The following is a 20,955-nucleotide window of genomic DNA, read 5'->3' on the forward strand; positions in this document are numbered from 1 at the left end:
GGTGGTGGTAGGCAGTGCCGATCATGGCGCGGATGTGAGGGGGAAAGGACAGTTCACGGTCAAACAAGATACCCAGGTTGCTGACTGGCTTTGTGAGGTTGAGTGTGTAGCCGTGGAGGCTGATGCTGCCAGCGCCTGAGGTGCGGAGGCGCTGGCACGAGCCAATCAGGAGGGCCTCAGTGTTGCTGACGTTCAGTTGGAGAAAGTTGTCCCTCGTCCAGGACTTGATGTCGGACAGCCAGTTGGTCAGGACACCAGTAATCCTGGAATTGAGGGTGGAGGCAGAGAGATAGAGTTGGGTGTCATCCGCATACATGTGGAAATTTACCCCAAGTCTTCACAGTACTTTGCGGACATCCTTCCTGTGTGAATGGTGCTGTACAAAATTCGAGAACTATTATTACTTTTTTTTATTATGTACAGGGAACTGGACTTTTCTCACTTTTGCAGGGGGGAGAATATGAGCCATGAACGTGGGTTTAATTAATATGTGTTACTGAGCCATTCAGTGATGTGATTGCAAAGTTTTTGCTCTATATTCTATGCAGTCATTTATAATGCAGGTTGTAACCTTCAATTAGTAAAGAAAAATGAAAATAAAATATTTGAAATGGGTAAAATGAGATTAAACAAGGATTAAACAAGTCTATTGATTCTATTGATCTGCTAATATATCCTAAGGGGTTTTCAGTACCTTTAATTGCACTTAATCTCAATGAGTAACCTTTACATATTAGATTCAAGTTATCTACACTTCCTTTAATAAACTCTGTTAAAGACAGAGCAAGGGATAAATTCTATAATGAAATAATGTGTGGATTCCACTAAATAGGAAGGTGTCAGTTTCAATTGTGCTTTCCTGCTACTCCCCTGAAAGGTTTCATTTTCTCTGCTGGAGCTGTGAGTAGGTGCTATTCTATGAAACGTTAAGGTGACACTCGCCTCTTTCTTGGAAAGGGGAAGAAAAACAAGCAGCTCAAGTCTTGTCATGTTACAATATGTCAACACACAAAAACAGACAGCACTAAAAATGTCGGAAATTTATTCTCATAAAACCAGGCTGGCTGGTATGTCAATGAGTATGTGGACCTGCCTGGAATTACGAGACCGCCACAGGCGGTTGCTCATCCCAAAGGAGACCCCAGTTTCCCCCCCCCCATCCCCCCAATCAGGAGGATAGCACACTGAACCATAGTAGTGGTGTGATATGTGAAAATGATGCAAAAACTGCATTAGTTATCATACTTTTAATACATGCTGATCAAGCATTTAAAAATCTCAAGAATTCTAATAACATAAAAATAAAATTTTCTGTACCTAAACACTGTCTTTGTAACATGAACAAGAATGCATTTAGCCTGGTTAATTATCATCTTTGTTGTTGGTGACAAAGAACAGCTGAAGCACATGTACATCTTTCTAATGCAATAACTTCAAATGCTACCAATTCACCTGATAATGCAATCGTGTTCCATCTGAAGCTTCACAACACTGGAATACATGAAATACGGTTCACCAAATTCATGTAGTTAAAAGATCATGTCCTCTTTAAACAACTTTCCTTTCAAATTTATTTCAGTTGTATTAAGATCATCAATGTCTTGTTTTCATTGCCAACTTTAGTTGAATGGATTGAACATTGGCTAATAATTTTACTGGTGTCCGTTAACAAACGGTTGTTATCTGACGGTTAACCAATTGTGATCAATTACATTGATCCTTGCGCACTGATCCTAGCAATGACAGAGGAAGGCCCAGGGTCCTGCAACATACAGTCGAAACCCACATGTTACTGTGCTCCCAATCCTCTTAACGCTCAGACCTTGGAGGGCCCAGTTAGGCGAACAAAAAACATTAAAGCAAGTCTTTGCAGCTGCTATGATGCAGATTCTATTCACTATTTCTCTTTCTCAGGCTCAAGAGGTGAATTTTCTGGTGAGATTACAAGAAAACTACACAAAGTTAATTGAAATCTGAGTAGTTAAAGCACAGGCAACATAGCCAGAAGATGTCAGCTCCTTACTATGTTTGTACATGCAGTCCCCAATTTCTCTGGAATTGCGATATATCAACATATTCAGTGCCTGGAGAATTAGATTTCTCTGTACACACGGAAGACAAAAGATCAATCTCTAGCTCCTGTATTTGGGGCAAATAACCATTACCACCTGAATTTGCTTCAGCAGTGAGTGCAGGTATCACCAGCCTGCGAGTGTCAGGATCCCAATCTAATATTATTGACTCTGATTCCTCGTTGGCCTGGTACACTTCATTCAGCAGATGCTGGCTGTCATCTATTTCAATAGGACAAACTGTTTTGCTGTTCCATGGAGCCTCTCCAACCAGCGGCTGCGGGTGAAACTGTGACCGATAATGATTTTGTTCTGGTTCTTGAGGGTACACCTTTGGCAGATAAACATTTTCTTGTGAGTCAGCATTGCTCGCTGATTCAATTCTTGCACATTTGGTACTTCTCCATACAGTCTCTCCACGTTGGCTGTTTGGGAGTAGATATGGCAAATAACTAGTCCTCTTTGGCTTCTCAGTCGCCCTCACTCGTAGATGGACGTCCTGTTTATATTGTTGGCTAATACTTGGGATGATTGTAATAAACCCATATTCAATATCACGCTGTGAAACTCCTTGCCTTAAAGGCTGTAAAGGTAGCCTTGACTTATAGCCAGCACTCAGTACTTCCTCATGTTCATCAGCAGGTATCTGTATGGTTTGTGACTCTTGTGTGTGATCTCTTTTCTCCATTACAATTACTCCATATTCAACTTTACTCTGTGGATCGCCTCTATTTAATAAATGGGTTTGGGTCTGATAATCATTTTGTTGAGGCTGAACATTACTTTGCCTGCTATCTTGGCGATCTCCACTGTGTTCTAATGATGAATTTTGGATAGTTTGAGACATGTACATGTTTTTGCCATTGTCTATTGCCAAATGTTTTGTCTTCATTTTATCAGGACACTCGGTGCTGCACTGGGACAGTAGGGAGACTTTGCAATCCTCAGTTTCCAAGCAGTCATGTGACAACATTTTCCTCTCATTTTCGAGAACAAGAATATTAATGTTCAGCAGCTCAGGTGGAAGAACTACAAGTGCACTATTTGGTTGATGATATTGGAGAAGCTGGAAGAAAGAAAATAAGTTGTGACAAGATATTGTGTGTGGCCCAATTTGTTTTTTGATTGTGTTTATCAAAGCATGAAAGGTTAGATGGTACCACTTCAAGGATATGGAATGCTTTTGTATGTGAACTTTAGTTCTGAGGCAAATAGTAATCCATTGCAAGCATAAGCCCCAAAGGTTAACTGACATTTTTCCAGATAAAATATTCAAAAACATGTAAAAATGACAAATATAATTTTCAGATCCAACTCCTTATTCAATCTAATGAAAAACATCATGGATCAAATATTCCCAACTCTTTTGTAAATGCTCCATACTCTAGGTTCTTGATGAGATTATAGTGCTGAAAATTATAGGAGTCAAATGTTTAAAGTAATTTTAGATAGACTATTTCCCATCAGAAAATTTGAGGAAATGATAAGAGAAAATGTTAATGGAAATGTTCAAGAGTTGTGGAAAATGTTCTCCTTATCCATTTACCCCACTGAGACAGATATGTTCTTATCTTCCTATTTTCATCCAAAGTGTATTATTGTACTTCACACTTAGTCACATCGAATTCCACCTGTGACAATTCTGCCTACTGACTTAATCGATCTGCACTTTTCAACTCTCATGATCAAATATAAGATGACCTTTGATTCCCAGAGTGCTTTTAATATAAACATTAACTTTCTAGGTGGAGGTATTTAAAGCAATACTATGTGCACAAAGAAAGTGCTAAACTTTTTTTTAAACATACAATAAATTTATATGGCATACCCCTGTGGCTGATCCATAATCTCAGACCTCTGCATAAAACAAAGCACAATAAAAGGCTGATTTCCAGCTTGTCAGGTTGCTGCTGCCCTCCATGCTCCCCCTGCTGCCACTGCTTGCCTTCAAAGCCCTCCATGGTCTTGCCCCTCGCTAGCTCTGTGACCTCCTACTCCTTGACAACTTGTCCGTTTCCTCCACTCAGCGGGCTCCGGCCTGTTCCAATCCCTCCCCCACCTTCACCGTCCAGCCCGCCCCACTATCAGCTATCGGGCCCTCAGCCTTTCTGCCCACACCCTCTGGAACTCCATTCCATAGTCCCTTTGCTCAGATTTTCCTGGTGAATTGTGAACCATATTTTTAATATTCCATAGTCCCTCCTTTACTTCCTTCAAGGCCCATCTTAAGACTCTCCTCTTTTGGTCACCCTTCTATCCCTGACCTCCACCCTTTCTGATCCCAACCCACAGCTTGGATCCAAATCCTTAACATTCCACCGCCTTAGGATGTTGTCCCGATTTAAAAGGCTCAATACCAATGTAACTTGTTGTTCTTTCTAATGACACTTTCTATGCACTTCAGTGGGGTTTCAAAACAGTATAATATTGGAAAAAGCTGCAAGGAGTTACTCACCAGATTTAAAGGTTGTTTCTGATTGCTGTTATACACATATTTGTACATGACACAGCAACAAAAAACAAACACAGAAACAAGAATTAAGACTGGTAAAACACATCCATATATGACCAAGATAACTATTTCTGTTGCATGATCTGTGAAAACAAAATTAGGAAAATAATGTTAATGTTCTCTGGTGTTGAGTCAAAGCACCTTGTTCACCAATCCTTCAGTTCGAGATCTTGAATAATACAGAAGATTTTTGCTTCTATTACATTTGTTTTAGTGTTCAATTGCTGTATTTTTCTTAAATATTCTTTTGGGTGAGCAATTCAGTACTTATTTTGTGACAGTGCAGTTGAACAATGCTACATAAATTCAAAGATAAGATTTGCCTATAAAATATATAATCACTTTACTCTACAGTAAATACTGTGATGCACTTTGAGATATTTTGACAACGTGATAAAGTGCTATATCAAATGCAAGGAATGTTATTATTACTGTCATATTTGAGACATTTCTATAAATAGTTGGCTGTCCAGTTAAGAAAAGTAAAAGTACAGCCTTTCATTAACAGATTTTCCTGGTGAATTGTGAACCATATTTTTAATATTGCCGGAGATAACACAACGAAAATGGTGATATTCCTAAACACAGTGCCATACGATATCATGTTAAAATATGTTTTTAAATGCCCTCCAACCTCTAAATGACGGTAATAATACTAATAATAATAATCTTTAAATTTGGTATAGCTCCTTTCACGTCAAGAAGCCATTCCTAAGTGCTCACAAGATACATTGCAAATGCAGTGATTGTGTGTTTTGTGGGCAAAAAAATGCAAGAAATAGAATAGCAACAAATACAATTGAGGTTAAGTTTTTGACTACTGAATGTAATACTAATGAAACAGTGTCACCATCTGCGTGGAGTTCTCAGTAGTTTGGTATGAATACTCTTAAGTATGGGATAGGTTTCCATGTGTGTCAGACACCCAACTGACCAAAATAAAACTATATATCGAATAACATTACAGTAATATGTTTCTTGCACTTCTTATAGCAGCTTATCCACATCATCAAAACATCTCAAAGTGCTTCACAGGATTTACTGCAAAGTGAAAGGCAGACACAGCAGCTAATTTATGCAAAGCAATATCTCAGAAATAACCATGAATAACTAATTTTAACTAGTGGATTTGTTGGCATGACACTGGGAGAAATTCCCTTCGTTTTTCAAATGCTACAGATCTTGAACACCACCTGAAGAGGCAGACGAGCTCTCAGTTTGATGTCTCGTCCAAACGATGGCACCTTTGACAATACAATGGCACAACGTAATTTGGAGCTGGTTAATTTGATTATTTTTGGTTTGAAATGACACCCTCACCTTTAGGAGTCCTTACACACATCATTTCAGAAGGTTCACTTTGTTTGTTAATGAAGTCCGTCAACGATCTGACTGTTACACAATAAGTGGTGTCACATTTCAAATCCTCAAGTCGTTTATTGTTGTAAGCATTTTGCAGGAAGCTCGTCTGGATGGGGGGAACACAATTACACAACTATATACTGTGTACAAAAAGACTAATTAGAGAAAATATAATATTCCCAAATAATTGTTTCTATATAAGTGATTGTTCTCTGACATCCATTTCACTCTTTACAGCTGCTTTGATTCCAATAAAACATGAGATCCTTACTGTTTTTTTACTGTTTTTGTTGAAGATCGACACATTGTATTTCAATTCAAAGATATCAATAAGTGAAGGGTTGACTGGAGTCTGGTTGTTGCTCTTCCATATTTCGGGTCCAATAAATGTAATGGCAATGGAACAGTTAGTGGCTTCGACATATACACGTGGAGCACTAATATTTGCTGAAAGATAATAAATATAGATATGTAACATGTAACACCTCACCGGCTGACATTTCAGTCATGCAGAGTTTCCTAATTATGCCTTTTAAATGCTCACACTCACCCAATACAGGCATTTCCAAATAACATCTATACGTTTTGTTTAATATCAGTGCCTTTAGCCTGCTGTCTTGAAACATATTGTTCCGGTAGAACAATGCAGGTTTAGTCCGTAACCGTAACAAGCTCAAAAGCATCTGGCAACAATTAAACCTCGCACTTAAACCTCTTCACATTAAAACGGAGAATCGCTCACGTAAATTTCGGATCAGCTTCCATGGTTGATAATCATTTGTAGCAAGATTACATATTTATTCTTATACTTACTTTCCCCTTTAGGATTGAATCTGCTGCTTTGATTCCAATCTGAAAAACTTGCTCCTGAAACAGCCTTTACTCTGGCATAATAGTAATCGTCGTAATCCTCTGTCTCACTGGAGAGGTCACAGTATGTCTTGGTAATGTTCTGACATTCTATCTTGTCCTTCCAAGATTCTCCATATCTGTATTGGATTTTTTTTAAAAAAGGGCCATCAATTTCATCGAATCATAGAAAGTTTAAACAGAGGAGTCCATTTGACCCATTGTGCTGATCCTACAGTGCAGAATCCAACTAATATTAACGCTGTAACAACTAATCCACACCATCTAATTAGCAATAATCAGCAGGTCTGCACAACTTTGGTTCAAATTATACACCAATGACTGCAAGTATTTAAATACCTCTGACTATCGCTCACCATGTTAAAACAGTTTGTGGTAACAATACACTACAACAACTTGAATCTATAAAGCACTAATCATGCATGCAGTGTAGTGTCTCGGATTGCAAACAAGGCAAACAGGATGCTGGGTTACATTGCCAAATTAATTGAGTCCATATTTTCATACTCAAGTTTATAGTGTTCTGGGCAGGCTACACCTAGAGTAGTGTTACAGTTACAACGGCTGCAATTTAACGGGACTGCCCAGGCATTAGAGGCAGTACAGAGGAGAACAATACTTTTGGATACACTGAGACAGCACAATCAAACGACATAGATTCAGAGTTACAAAGGACCGTATTGGGACAGAAACCAGGAAGTGTTTTTTTACGCAGATGGTAATTAATTATTGGAATGAGCTACCAAGAAAAAGTAGTTGAGGTTACGACACTGGATTCATTTAACAAACAGCTTGACGCTGTGATGGGAATGCACATCTGGAAGAAATGGGATGAACGATCTTCATCTGTATCAATCTTATGATCTTGTGTAAACATTACAAATATTCATTTTAAATATGCACCACATTGATCATGCAGATTATAGAGCAGCTGAACTGAGGACAGTTTGAACATTTTTATTCTCACGTTACTACCTCCTTTGTTGTGACATTTCTATGAGTGCCAGAATAGCCCTTCAATAGACCAGAGGCCTCTCCAATGCATCTGAGCATGGGTGCCCAACCTCTGTCGATCACCTGCATCAGTTACAGGATAGGGCGGGAGATAGCTGCGATGTAAGATGCCATCTTTTCGGACAAATTTTCCGATCAATTTTACATTATAAGGAGTTACAAGAATTTCTAGAATGTGACAACAACAACATCTTGCATTGATAAAGTGGTCTCCGCGCTGAGCGACATCCCATTGTTACGTATTAAGACGAATGACCAGTAAAGTGGAGTCCCTTATTAACTTGTTGCATGGGAAAAGGCTGGGATATTGATTGCATGGCTTTTTTAAGTGGTAGTGACAAGTTAAGCCTGGGTCTTGCTATAAGGAACAAAAACAGAAGTTGCTGGGAACACTCGGCAGGTCAAGTGTTCCCAGCGACTTCTGCTTTTGTTTCAGATTTCCATCATCTGCAGTATTTTGCATCTTGTTATAAGGAGTTTACTGTAATTTGTCCGATAGATGGTTCTCTGGAAGTGCTGTAATCAAGTTCAAAACTATGTGCGTGCCAAACAATAGCAAATAAACCACTGGCATAATAAATTCACATGAAAAAGTAGAGCACATACTGTGTGAACAGTCTTTGAGCTATGAACTGTGGTTAAACTGAGATAACTATTTGATAAGAGCCTGCACCTGAACATCTGTGGTTTACCTTTATATACCTTTGTGTATCGAAGCCTTAGTGCGTCTTATTGAACTCCATCAAAAAGATAGCGTAATCTAGCACACGGATGATTTTGCTGCGGTCACATTTGCTTTCCTGTAGCAAAGCGTTCTCAGCGTGCCTTTCACTAAAGCTCCACCATGCCATCAAAGCGGTGGTTTTGCAAATCTTTGCTTTAGGTCTATTTTCTGAAGCTAAAAATGTAGAACTCAGAGATGAACTGTTGGGAATGTAATTCAATCAAACAGTTCTGACACAAATTGGTCAGAAATGGACATTTGCATAATATATCATCAAGTGTGGTAAACAGATCACCTGAATTCATCACAGTCCGTAGGGATTCCACTTACTGAGATGAAACAAGCAGCCACTTTTCTGAACTAACCCACTACATTCAATCTAGTGAGTAACTGGGTTAGTGAAGCTTTTCACTTTTGGTAATTGAATTTGAATTCAGAGGATTGGACCAATTTAGGTATTCCATTTCATCTTGAGACATTAATGCGCAAAGAGGGGTTTTTGAATTAAGGCATGTGCCTGTCTGGGTGCACTTGATGCTGACAATGAGTTTGAAAAGTAAATCTTTCTCCAACGCCAGTATCTCTAATCATGATGAGCATTGCCACAAACAGGAAATCAACAATTAAATTGTTTTTCAACAATCTTGGCCCTGCATTTGAAAATCATAGTTTTTGTATAAAGGGAGCATTAGCAAGACACATTATACTTAGATTTGTTTTAATAGATTCTTATTTGAAGCCCTGCAGAAATTGAATGGTTGTGTAAAGATTTTTTTTCAATTTCCTAAGGATCATATGTTTTTATCTTTTTGTGTGTGTAGTTGGTGGTGGGGGTGGTGGGGGTGTGCGGGGTGGGCAGGTGGAATCAGCAGTCAACTGTCCTAAGGATCAAAGCAGGCTGATGGGCCACTGAGTCTGTTGAGTCTGTTCCTTTGAACCCATAGGCGTGTTTTCACATTCCTGAGGATTATCAACTCTTCTGCTGGTTGGATGTATTTAGTCCTACCTAGACATTGAGCTGGCTACAAGAAGATGCCTCTGTATGGCTACAAGAAGGCTCTGCATCACACTGAAAAGCTGCCTATTGGTTATAGCTATCCTCACTTTAGGGACTGGTACAAGCTACAGACAATAAAGTAGCAGATGGAGAATGACAGCAATCATTACATTTTATACTGCACAGTGTACCACATCCTTGCTTCGTTCTCTTCAGGTGATTTCCAGTGTAGAACATTCTGCAGGTTTTTGGATAAAAAACGCACATTGCTTGGTGCAGGCAATGTACTTCCCTTGAGAATCCCTAAAAAAACAGAAAGCAAGACTGTTAGCATGCCTGAAGCACACAGCAATATCAGAATTCTTAAAGTCTTTGATCTAACAAAATTTATCCTAAAGATGCACTGATCTACAGATACGATACCACTTACCGTTAGTTTCAACTAATTATTTCTGCAGATATTTCAACCAGTTTCACCTACAAATTGTCTATCTAGAATTCTGATAGGATTTTGGGAAGTGGAAAGTATCCCTAGATCCATTGACTGGTCTGCTATTCTAAAGCATGCTGACAATCCAGACTAGCTGGTCTGTCAACAGTAGTAGCGTGGATTACTGCAGACCCACCTGGCTCAGGAACCAGATTATTGAGACTAACACAGAGGACTGATTCAATTTAGATATCCAATTTATTCTTGAGATATTAATCTTGAGCCAACTCATGCGTAAAGAACCTTGTCCACCACCATCCATCCACCCCCAGAAGGATAGTCACTATTAATGAAACTACCTGAAGCCATTCCTAGGGCTGCGTATCAAAGACAGATAGGATTTTACTTTGTGGCTATTTGTGGGACATTGCTGTGGCCAATTGGCTGTTGTACTCACCTACAAACAGAGTCAGTATAATTCACAGTAAATCCTGTGAAGCTTTTGAGATGCCTTGAAGACATGATACGGTGCTATGTCAAATGCAAGGATTATTAGTAAGTGATTGTGCTCTTCACATCTTGACAAATCCAAGAAGCGAGATTAGATACCCTTTCTAGTTTTTCTGAGACAACTTCAAAACCATTCATTTGTCACATTTCCTTCAATATAAAATAACGTTGTTGACATTCAGTTACACTAAACTATAGATAAATTGGCCATTCTTTGGCAAATAGGAGTTTTTCACCCAACCTGATACTGATCATTATCTCAGTATTTCCAGTATAGTATATCCTGTAAAGTGCTTTGGGATGTGCTCCTGGTGTGAAAGGCACTATACCAAATGTAAGGATTATTATCTATTGTTATTAAGTTTGAAATCAATGCCAAATGACGCTGTTGAGAGTCAGCTATTTATAAATGAGTTGATATCAACCATGCCATTAAACCAATGTGAACAAAACATTAGCAGTTAAATAAAAGAGAGGTGGCTCAGAGTAACCCTAGGTTTAGATTGTTTTCAAAAATTTCTTTCAATGCATATAATAAATTAAATTTCAAATAAAACGTTTTTAAGAATGATGTAGATTAAAAAACATGTTCTACTAAAATATAAAACTTCAGTTTAAAAATAGCTACAGGATGTCTGAAAATATAAATCCAAGTTAAATATTGTTATAATATATTTAAATTACACGTTAACCACAAAATAAACCTTTGCAGTGACAAGACACATTCTTTGACTTTGTGTCGCAAGCATTAAGTTCCAGGTTTTGTGTGTTTAGCCAGAATAGGAATTAGAAAGAAATCTTGTTAGAATGTATTACTCTAATGCTGATATTAATCAAGTTGTTCCTTTGTTAACTAATTTCCCCTTTCATATTTATTAGAAGGAACAAGACATTTAGAACATCATGTCTATAGGTAACTTTCTTAATAGCCTTCATGCCAAACTTCCATCTATAACCAGAGGCTGAATAATAATAATAATCCTTGCATTTGATAGAGCGCTTTTCACGTCTTACAGACGTCTCAAAGCGATTCACAGAATATACTGTAAAGTGAATTGACTGTATATTTGTGGGTAAAATGCGGCAGCCAATTGCGCACAGCAGTGTCCCACAAACAGTCGCGGATTGAAGTGACCAATTTATTATTGTTTATTTTCTTGAGGGATTATTCTTAGGTTTGTGGAGTAAGGAAACTTGCCCAAGGTTTTGCCGTGCTGGGAATCAAACCCAGGTCTCTCGCTTGAGAGGCGAGTGGTCTAACCACTGAGCTACTGGACTCCACAATAACTCTGAGCTCCATTACGATCGTAACCCATCCAGTTTTAATTAGGAACATGCTTACTGCTCAAAATGGCAACATAAAGAATGGTCTTTTTCACATATCTTTCTCATATTGGCTAGTTACTAGTCCCAGCAAGAGTCATGCATATTTTAAGATACAAGTTAAAGATGACTTGCTTACAAAATCTATTGTGCTTGTATGGTCAGGCAGTTACAGTTTGCCTTTATCCTTGTCCTTTGGTATTGTGTTGGATTAACCCTAGGTTGATATATTCATTTCAAAATCGTTCCTTTTTTACTTGTTAAATACAGTAAAAATACAATTAAACCTAGGCATTATTTTCATTTAACAGAAAAGCAAAACGGTATGCAATAGTTTTATTAGTTAGTGTCAATACATGGTGTTGTGTTGGGCTAAGCATTTTTTACTGTTCCTTTCAGATCTATTAGGATCTATTGCATGCAGTTTTTAAAAAATAATAATCATTATTATTTTATAATGATAAATAATAATTGTTTAATTATTTCAATTATTATTTGAATAATAATAAAGGTATAGGACTTTATCAAGAATAATTTATCATGTACTTTAAAAACTATAGTTTTTCTGTAAAGTGTGGTGATTGTATTTATCGGGAAACACAGCAGTTAATTTGTGCACAATGATGTCTCACAAACAGATGTGAAGTGAGTGACCGATGTTTTATCCGGGGGATTGTTGGCCAGTACATTGGAAGAAGCTTCACTTTTCGAAAAGTGCAATGGGACCTTTAATATCCACCTGAACAGGTGAACTTCACTATGGAATCTACCATGAAATATTGTTTTCNAAAAAAGGTACTGTATTTGGAAAATCTTTTCTTCTTGAGGAGAAAGACCAGAAGAATTGATGGCCAATTGCTGTTTTCATCTCAACAATATGTCCGTGATGATGATGAGATTTACTGTATTTTATGTGTCAGCAAATAATAAATAAAATTACAAACACCTTTCCATGAAAGGCAGTGCACCTTTAAGTGGTGTCATTTCAAACTTCCTTCAGTTAATTATCTATCCAATATATTTCTATATAACTTGATCATTCAAAGAATGCCAGGGATCAAATCACCGAGCATCTTTATCTGCCATTTACCTTGTGGCCAGTTTTGCAACCTCTGTCCTTCATACAATGGTGCTACAGGTGCGACAGGAGGCCTATCTGATAAGTTACTGTGAAGGTTCCCATGCTACTTACACACAGTAGCAATGACAGAGAAACAACAGCCTATTTTCATGTTCCGATAAAAGATGTTGGAGTTGATCTAATAATAATGCAGAGGGGTGGTAAGCACAACCTATTAATGGCTTACGTGAAATTTAGCCTGAAACTAAACTTGACCGAATAAAAATAAGCAACACTCTGTGCCTGCCTTCATTGAGTTCTTTGAAAGGAGCATTATCCCTTGTTCAAACTGAATGACTTTAACAGCAAGTGCAATAAGCCATGCATCATATTCAAGGACTGTCTGCCTCTTAAAAGAACAAATAGGCCCCCAAACAACAGTGTTTGAAATGTTCTAAGCCTGCTTCCTTTTGGCTGCAGAAAGTGATTTCTTTCTTGGCAGCACAGTCCATTACTTGTGCTTTTGATCTAACTGTGTGAAGTGCTCGAAGAATATTGTTCTCTCCTCTCCTGTCACATTTGACTTGCTCTATACTGCATTTACAACTGCTGTTTTACTTAAAGGGACAATGCCTTCAAATAAGATTGTTTGCCAAAACTTGTTTAAGGGTAAGGGAGAGGAAACTTACCGAGATCTGTGCTCAGATACTTCCACAAAGATAAGCATGCAAGGGATAATATTAGGCCGGTTAATTTTTCTCATGCATTAAGAACGCAGTCAGTGGTGTAAAGTTTTTACCCTCGGCTGGATACACTGTTTGATTTTATAATCTCCCAAAATAAATGTCAGGATGGATAGTAACTTTTAGGCAATTGGACAAAACAAACCTGCAGCACCAGAGAGACAAGCTCAGAGAGGAAGAGTCTGCCGAATAAAGAACTGTGAGGTGAAGGAGCCAGTGAGAGAAGAGTGCGGAGAGGCTGACAGTCTAAAGACCTGTCAAGTCCAGAAACCAGTGAAGACAAAATGCAATATAAATACTAATTGACATTCATTTGGTGGTTTTGCTTATTTTAGGCTATCGAGCAGCAACTTGAGGAATGGAAAGTGTTCGCGGGTTCAGTGTGGGAGTAATTGTGGTTAGTACACACTGCGTTCACACTGCTACAACTGTCTCCTCTCAGCATATGTGGGTACTAAATGTACGTGAGAATGCACAGGATTCTCTGCTGCAAGTCTTGGTTTGTGTGAGGACTCACAAAACAATGCCTTTTTTTATAAACGGCAATTCTATTCTGCCAAATGAGAATTCCAAATACTGTATTTGCTTAATGTGATAACTTTAACTGTTGCTGCACACTATTTATGTTCACCCTAATTTTCTGCAACCAGTGCGTCAAACGGCATCGAAAGTAGACAATTTCATTAAACCTGATGGTCTCTCACTACCTGACATCATTCCTTATAATAATGGGTTCTAATTTGCAGTATTTTTTTATTGGGATTAAAAAACTCTAATAAATGAGGTGGAACAGACTCCTGAATGTTCTCTTCGTGTTCCTAATTTCCCATGTTTCCTAATGAGCTATATGAAATGTTATAAGATTGTGAAAAACAGTGAGTGACATAACCTAATCAGTATTGCGATACTGTTCTGTACTGTTGTTCTGTTAATCAAAAGTCTGACATGTGTGGAAATCCCTTCCCATACCTTCAAGTCTCTGGTATCAACTGTTGAGAACTCACAGAAGCAGTTTCTGTTTGCAATTTCACTGAGTAAAGCGGGGGGAGGGTGGGGGGGTGGGCTGGGATACTGAACACTGAGTCAGATTTGGCGACATAATCTATGTGATAATAATAATAATAATAATAATCCTTGCATTTGATATAGAGCTTTTCTCATCTTCCAGACATCTCAAAGCGCTTCACAGAATATGCTGTAAAGTGAATTGACCGTATATTTGTGGGCGAAACATGGCAGCCAATTGCGCACAGCAGTGTCCCAAAAACAGTCGTGGATTGAAAATGACCAATTTATTATTGTTTTGTTTTGGAGGGATTATTATTAGGCGTGTGGAGTAAGGAAACTTGCCCAAGGTTTCGCCCTGCCTGGAATTGAATCCAGGTATCTCGCTTGCCGGGCGAGTGCTCTAACCCCTGAGCTACAGGACTCCATGGTAGGACTTGGAACCACGTAGTCTAAGCTGACATTCCAATGTAACGCTGAGGTTTGTTGCATTGTCGGAGGAGACGTCCTTTGGATGAGATGTTAAACCAAGGTTTCATCTGCCTGTTCAGGTGGATGTTAAATATCCTATGGCACTATTGGAGAAAAGAAGGGGTTTCTCTCAGTGTTCTGGCCAAGAATCCTCCAAATAAAATTGATCATTCACTCCATGGCTGTTTGTGGGACATTGTTGTTCACAACTAGCTACCATGTTTTGCCCACAAAATATGCAGTCAATCTACTTTACAGTATATTCTGTGAAGACTTTGAGATATCAACATCATGGCAAGGTGCTATATCATTTTAATTAATTAAGGCTCTGCCCCCCCCCCCATGTAATGGATTTCTCTACCAGAGGAAAGAGTCATCCACTTACTAACTGGCTAATTCCTTTCAGTATTTTAAATACCATACAAATTAACTCTAAAACCTCTTATGCTCTAAGAAATTTAACCCCAGTTTACCCAGCCTCTCATCATAGGTAAGCTTCTTCAATTTAATTTAGACAATCGGCAATTACATGCTTGAGCCCTCACTAGTTGGATAGCAGGGACCATGAAATGCAGGACAGAATTGTTACCATCCTCCTGCTCACAGCATAGACACACACCACAACCCACTGAGCAATGGTTCCATTAGTTGGAAGTGTGTGGTTAAGCTTCAGCAGCACTGTACAATCAAGATGGATTCCAAACTCTAAATATATGAACGGATATTTACAAAACCATTCTGGGTAACACCTTCCAGCAGCTGTTGTTCCAAGCTCAGAACGTGCGTGACAGGCTGAACGATTGTAATGTATGTAATATAATATTTCCTCACTACCACAGTGTTTTGAATGCAGAACACTGAGAGACTTTATTATCCTTCAGTAGGTGCTATATAAATACCAGCTAATGGAGTGTCTCCGTTTCTTGGTCATTGGCCAATTTTTTTTATGCATGCATAGAATGAGATTTCTCAATACAGTCAGGCTCAACACAACATCAAAAATCAATGCACTTACAACAACAACTTGCATTTATATAATGCCCTTTAGACAGAGTATAGTCCCAGAGCACTTACTGATAAAGGGAGGGCAATTTTCAATGTTGTGTTCATAATGAAGCCTGTTGTGTGCTGTGTCTAATAATAATAATAATCCTTGCATTTGATATAGCGCTTTTCACGTCGGGAGGACGTCCCAAAGCGCTTCACAGAACACACTGTAAAGTGAATTGACTGTATATTTGTGGGCGAACGCGGCAGCCAATTGCGCACAACAATGTCCCACAAACAGTCGTAGATTGAAAATGACCAATTTATTATTGTTTTTGGTTTTGGAGGGATTATTATTAGGCGTGTGGAGTAAGGAAACTTGCCCAAGGTTTCGCCCTCTGCCTGGAATTGAACTCAGGTCTCTCGCTTGCAAAGCGAGTGCTCTAACCACTGAGCTACAGGACTCCACAAAGTCTGAGGAATTGTTGACCGGAGCACGAGCACCAGCAACAAAAACATTTATATATCGCCCTACATGTGAAGTAGTGTTACCTGGAGAAATTTCCTTCTCTTTTTCAACAGTGCCATATCAACTGGTCTGCTACTTCCGCTCACCAGGCTCCGGCCTGCTCCATTTTCCTTGCCCGACCTACCCCACCATTGGCAGTCGGTCCTTCAGCCTCTCTGTCCCTAACCTTACAAATGTAATTTGTTGTTGTTGTCAATGGGATCTTTCAATGTCTCCTGAAAACAGGTAGACAAGACCTTCATTTGGACAACTCACTTGAGAGCAGTACCTCTTGACAATGCGACACTGCCCCGCTGTACTGCACTGGCGAGTGAGCCTTGATTGAGAGCTCTAATCCTGCAACATAACTTTCTCACTCAAGAGGTGAGAGTGCTATGAACTAAACCAAATTGGCAGTTAACAACAACAACAAAATTACATTTGTATAGCGCCTTTCATATCGGGAAGCCATGAGGGTTTATTTAACAAGAACATTCAATGTGCTGAAAGGAATATTTCTAGCAGTTTATTTGCTAATGGTGGTTATTGTTTTAACTTGGCTTCAAGTCATAATCTAATCCAGCGGTTGAATAAACAAGACTTTGATCTCATTGTGGTCATTGAAACCCATCTTTTTAAATATGTTTTGAGTTTCCACAGACAGACAGACAGACAGATAATAGTTTACACTCCACTATAAGTCAGCCCCTCAGACACTCTAGTGCAGTGGAGTCACTACACTTGATGATAAAGAGTTGTGAAGTGCTTTGATATGTTTCAATGTGACAAGGCACTATAAAACGGCAGGTTCTTTCTTTCATCTGTTTTCCAGACAGTATCTTACTCCTCAGATCAAGGCTGGAATTGATACTCCAAAGCTAACTTAGTCCGTTTACAGGACTAGCAGAATGTACCCTCTGCATGTGTTTTACAACACAGGAAGCGAACAAGAGAATGGGATGAGATGAGGTGTCTCATGTGGAGAACAACACCACTGCAGACTTGATGTGCCAAATTACCTGTTTCTAAGCAGAATAATGCAGACATATTTTATGATTTCTGTGGCCCTCTGTTCGTCTCAGTTTTATTGTGCCTTATATCCATCTATCTGCTTAACTATCTTTTTTCATTCCATTCTTGCTAAATTTTTCTCCATTGTTACGATAAACCTGCTTAACTGCATGCCAAGTGACCCACAGCAGCTCTGAGTGTGAGCTCCCTCCATCATGTGCAGGGTGGCATATTGCAAAATGCTAACAAGTGCTTGGACTGTGAGATGTCCCCCTGACACGAAAGGTGCTAAATGTATGTTAATACAAATTAAAATTCTATTGTTCAGGACTGGAGAAATGTTTATATTCTGAGATCGTTTAAGATGGTATGAAAAGACCAAATCAATTCTCAATGCAAAAAGGGATTTTTCTGTGGTCAGAAAGTGCCTTATCATGTTGTAATGTCTGAAAACTTTGCATGGTTTTCTGTAAAGCATGGTGAATGTGTATTTTATAGGCGAACATGGCTCCTAATTTGTGCAGAGCAATGTCCTGTAAACAGGTATGAAGTGAATGGCCAATTTTATCTAGAGAACTGAAGGATCTCCAAATAGTGCCATGGAATCTTTAAAGACTAACTGAACAGGAAGACAGGACCTTGTTTTAATGTCTCGTCCAAAGGATGGCACATGTGATCATGCAAAACTCCCTCAGCATGGTACTGGAGTGTCAATCTAGACTATGAGATCAAATTTCCCGATGTGGGGCTTGAACCCACAAGCTTCTGAGTCAGTGGTGAAAGTGCTACCACTGAGCCACGCTGACACTGAAATGATCCATAAACACCACTATCTTTTTCCATCAGTTTTCTTTAGAAACAAAAGCTGTATTTAGGAAAATAGCTATGTCAAATTTTACATTTTGTATATTTAGATTTAAAGCCATGTTTTTGCTTCCTGGAACACAATAATTCTGATACATTCCTTTCCAGACATTCCCACATTCCTATAATATTTAATTTCATGGCTGTTTGTGTGACATTGCTGCATGAAAATTGGCTGCCACATTCGCCTACAAATACAGTCATTACGCCTTACAGTAAATCCTGTGAAGTGCTTTGAGAGCCTTTCTGTACAACTTCCCAAATGCCCTCTTTGTCGGTCTCCCCAGCTCCACCATACACAGGATCCAAATCTCCGCCGCCGCAAAATCACCAACACTAAACTCTGTACCCCCATCACACCAGTTCTAGCCAGGCTCCACTGGCTCCCTATTGCCGAATGGGTCGATTTCAAGATCCTCACAATCATTTTCAAATCCCTTCACGCCCTGGCACCTCCCTACCTCTCCGACCTGCTTAGCTCCACTACCCACAACCCGTTGCCTCCGCTCAACTGGCTTTGGCCTTCTACACTGTACCTCGTGCCCTCTGTTTCACCATTGGTGGATGCGCTTTCAGCTACTATTCCCTGAATCTCTGGAACACTCTTCCTCTGTCCCTCCCCCTTGCCCCTTCCTTCCCCATCTTCAGGTCGCGCCTGAAGACCTTCCTATTCGACCGTGCCAACGGTCACCTCCCACTCGTCCCGGCTTGGCACCGTGCTCCGCCACTGTCAAGCGCGCTGGGTCTCTACCCTGCGTGAGGTGCGCTATATAAATACAAGTTGTTATTTTTCTGGCATGAAAGGCTCCATATGAAATGGAAGGATTATTATTACATTGTATTATGAATGCTGGAGTGTGGTTGCTTGGGCATTGCAGGTAACAGCATGTAATCTAATCCTTTGCATTTGAAATGGCATTCATGGAGATTATTATCAAACATATTAAATCATTCCAAATAATCTTAGCATCGGATGCCCAATAACAATATACATCTACACAAAACTCTTAGCGAAAACTGTTAGCTGATAGGTCTGGCAACCCAATACCCCAAAGCTTGGATTAATTTGTGTACAAATGTGCAACAGGAGGATTATTAATCCACTCGCTGGTAAATCTACCAACATTTGGTAAAGTAGAAAGGTGTTTTGCTGCAGCTTGTACCTTCCTCTGGCAATGACAACGCTTTTGCCAAACCCTTCTCCCTGGTGACTGCTCAGAGTTGTGTTAATCGACTGAGACAACACGAAACAGCCACAGAGTTTTGCACTCAAAGTCAGATATAAAAGCAGAAGGAAAAAGGAGAGCAGGAGTTGGCATCTCTGAATGATTAAACACCAGGACTTACCTGTAACGTCTAAAAGAGTCAATAGGACTGTTGGAAAATAGCCTAATGCCGACATATAGCCACAGTAATAACCCAACAGGAGTCAGTCCATCTGCTTGTAGTGATCGCACCTCACAGCGAGCGGCTGTCTGTCTGTCTGTCCTTCTGTGTGTCTGTCTGTGTGTGTCTGTCTGTCTGTGTGTCTGTCTGTGTGTGTCTGTCTGTCTGTGTGTCTGTCTGTGTGTGTGTCTGTGTGTGTCTGTCTGTCTTTCTGTGTGTCTGTCTGTGTGTCTCTCTCTGTCTGTGTGTCTGTGTCTGTGTGTCTGTGTGTGTCTGTGTGTGTCTGTCTGTCTTTCTGTGTGTCTGTCTGTGTGTGTCTGTCTGTCTGTGTCTGTCTGTCTGTGTGTCTGTCTGTGTGTGTCTGTCTGTCTGTGTGTGTCTGTCTGTCTTTCTGTGTGTCTGTCTGTGTGTGTGTCTGTCTGTGTGTCTGTCTGTGTGTGTCTGTCTGTGTGTCTCTCTCTGTCTGTGTGTCTGTGTCTGTCTGTGTGTCTGTGTCTGTCTGTGTGTGTCTGTCTGTGTCTGTGTGTGTGTGTGTCTGTGTGTGTCTGTCTGTCTCCACACAGGGCATCAGCTGCCGATCCGCTCTGACAACAATTCTCCTCCACCAACAGGTAACCGGGAGCAGAGCAGAGCAGAGCCTCGGCACAGCCCGTGTCGGAGCATCAAGAGTTTCTGGTGCAGGTTCGGCTGCAGCGGGAGGTGCGGTGTAATTCCGATACGCTAACGTAGCCCCGACACGCCTCGGCATTGCGAGGTGTTTCCCACAGAGCTGCGGGCTGTTGAGTCAAGTGTGCAGAGGCTCAAAGCCAAGAGCAGGGCGTGCACCCCCCACAGCAGCCCCCGAAACAGTTTGGTGGGGGTGGAGTGCCCTGAAAAAAGCATCACCGCTTTTATTGGATTGTTTACCAACACTGACAAAAAGTGCTCACACTCACCAAATCTCTTCCAGAAGTGTCCTCTCTCCCTTCTCTGTCCCTGAACCACCACCACCAACTTGCATTTACACAGAGCCCCGCCGGGCAGGGCAGGGCAGGGCCGGGCAGGGCAGGGCAGGGCAGGGCAGGGTCCCAGGGAGCTCAAACCAAAGACTGAAATAAGGTTTAACA

At 40.0% G+C, this 20,955-nt stretch overlaps 1 protein-coding gene across 1 annotated transcript; it reads right to left on the reverse strand.

The window, feature by feature from the left end:
- Window positions 1-1,283: 1,283 nt before the first annotated feature.
- Window positions 1,284-19,943, reverse strand: LOC103178321. The gene is made up of 7 exons (XM_007892990.2): window positions 19,811-19,943; window positions 9,722-9,854; window positions 6,760-6,935; window positions 6,218-6,393; window positions 5,905-6,052; window positions 4,528-4,667; window positions 1,284-3,138 (listed from the first exon to the last, which is right to left on the reverse strand). Exons 1-7 carry the CDS (start codon window positions 19,863-19,865, stop codon window positions 2,023-2,025), a joined length of 1,944 nt encoding a protein of 647 aa, XP_007891181.1. The 5' UTR covers window positions 19,866-19,943; the 3' UTR covers window positions 1,284-2,022.
- Window positions 19,944-20,955: the final 1,012 nt, after the last annotated feature.

The sequence above is a fragment of the Callorhinchus milii genome, unplaced genomic scaffold, assembly GCF_018977255.1.
Source record: "Callorhinchus milii isolate IMCB2004 unplaced genomic scaffold, IMCB_Cmil_1.0 Scaffold3, whole genome shotgun sequence".
In the NCBI taxonomy this organism is placed as follows: Eukaryota; Metazoa; Chordata; class Chondrichthyes; order Chimaeriformes; family Callorhinchidae; genus Callorhinchus; species Callorhinchus milii.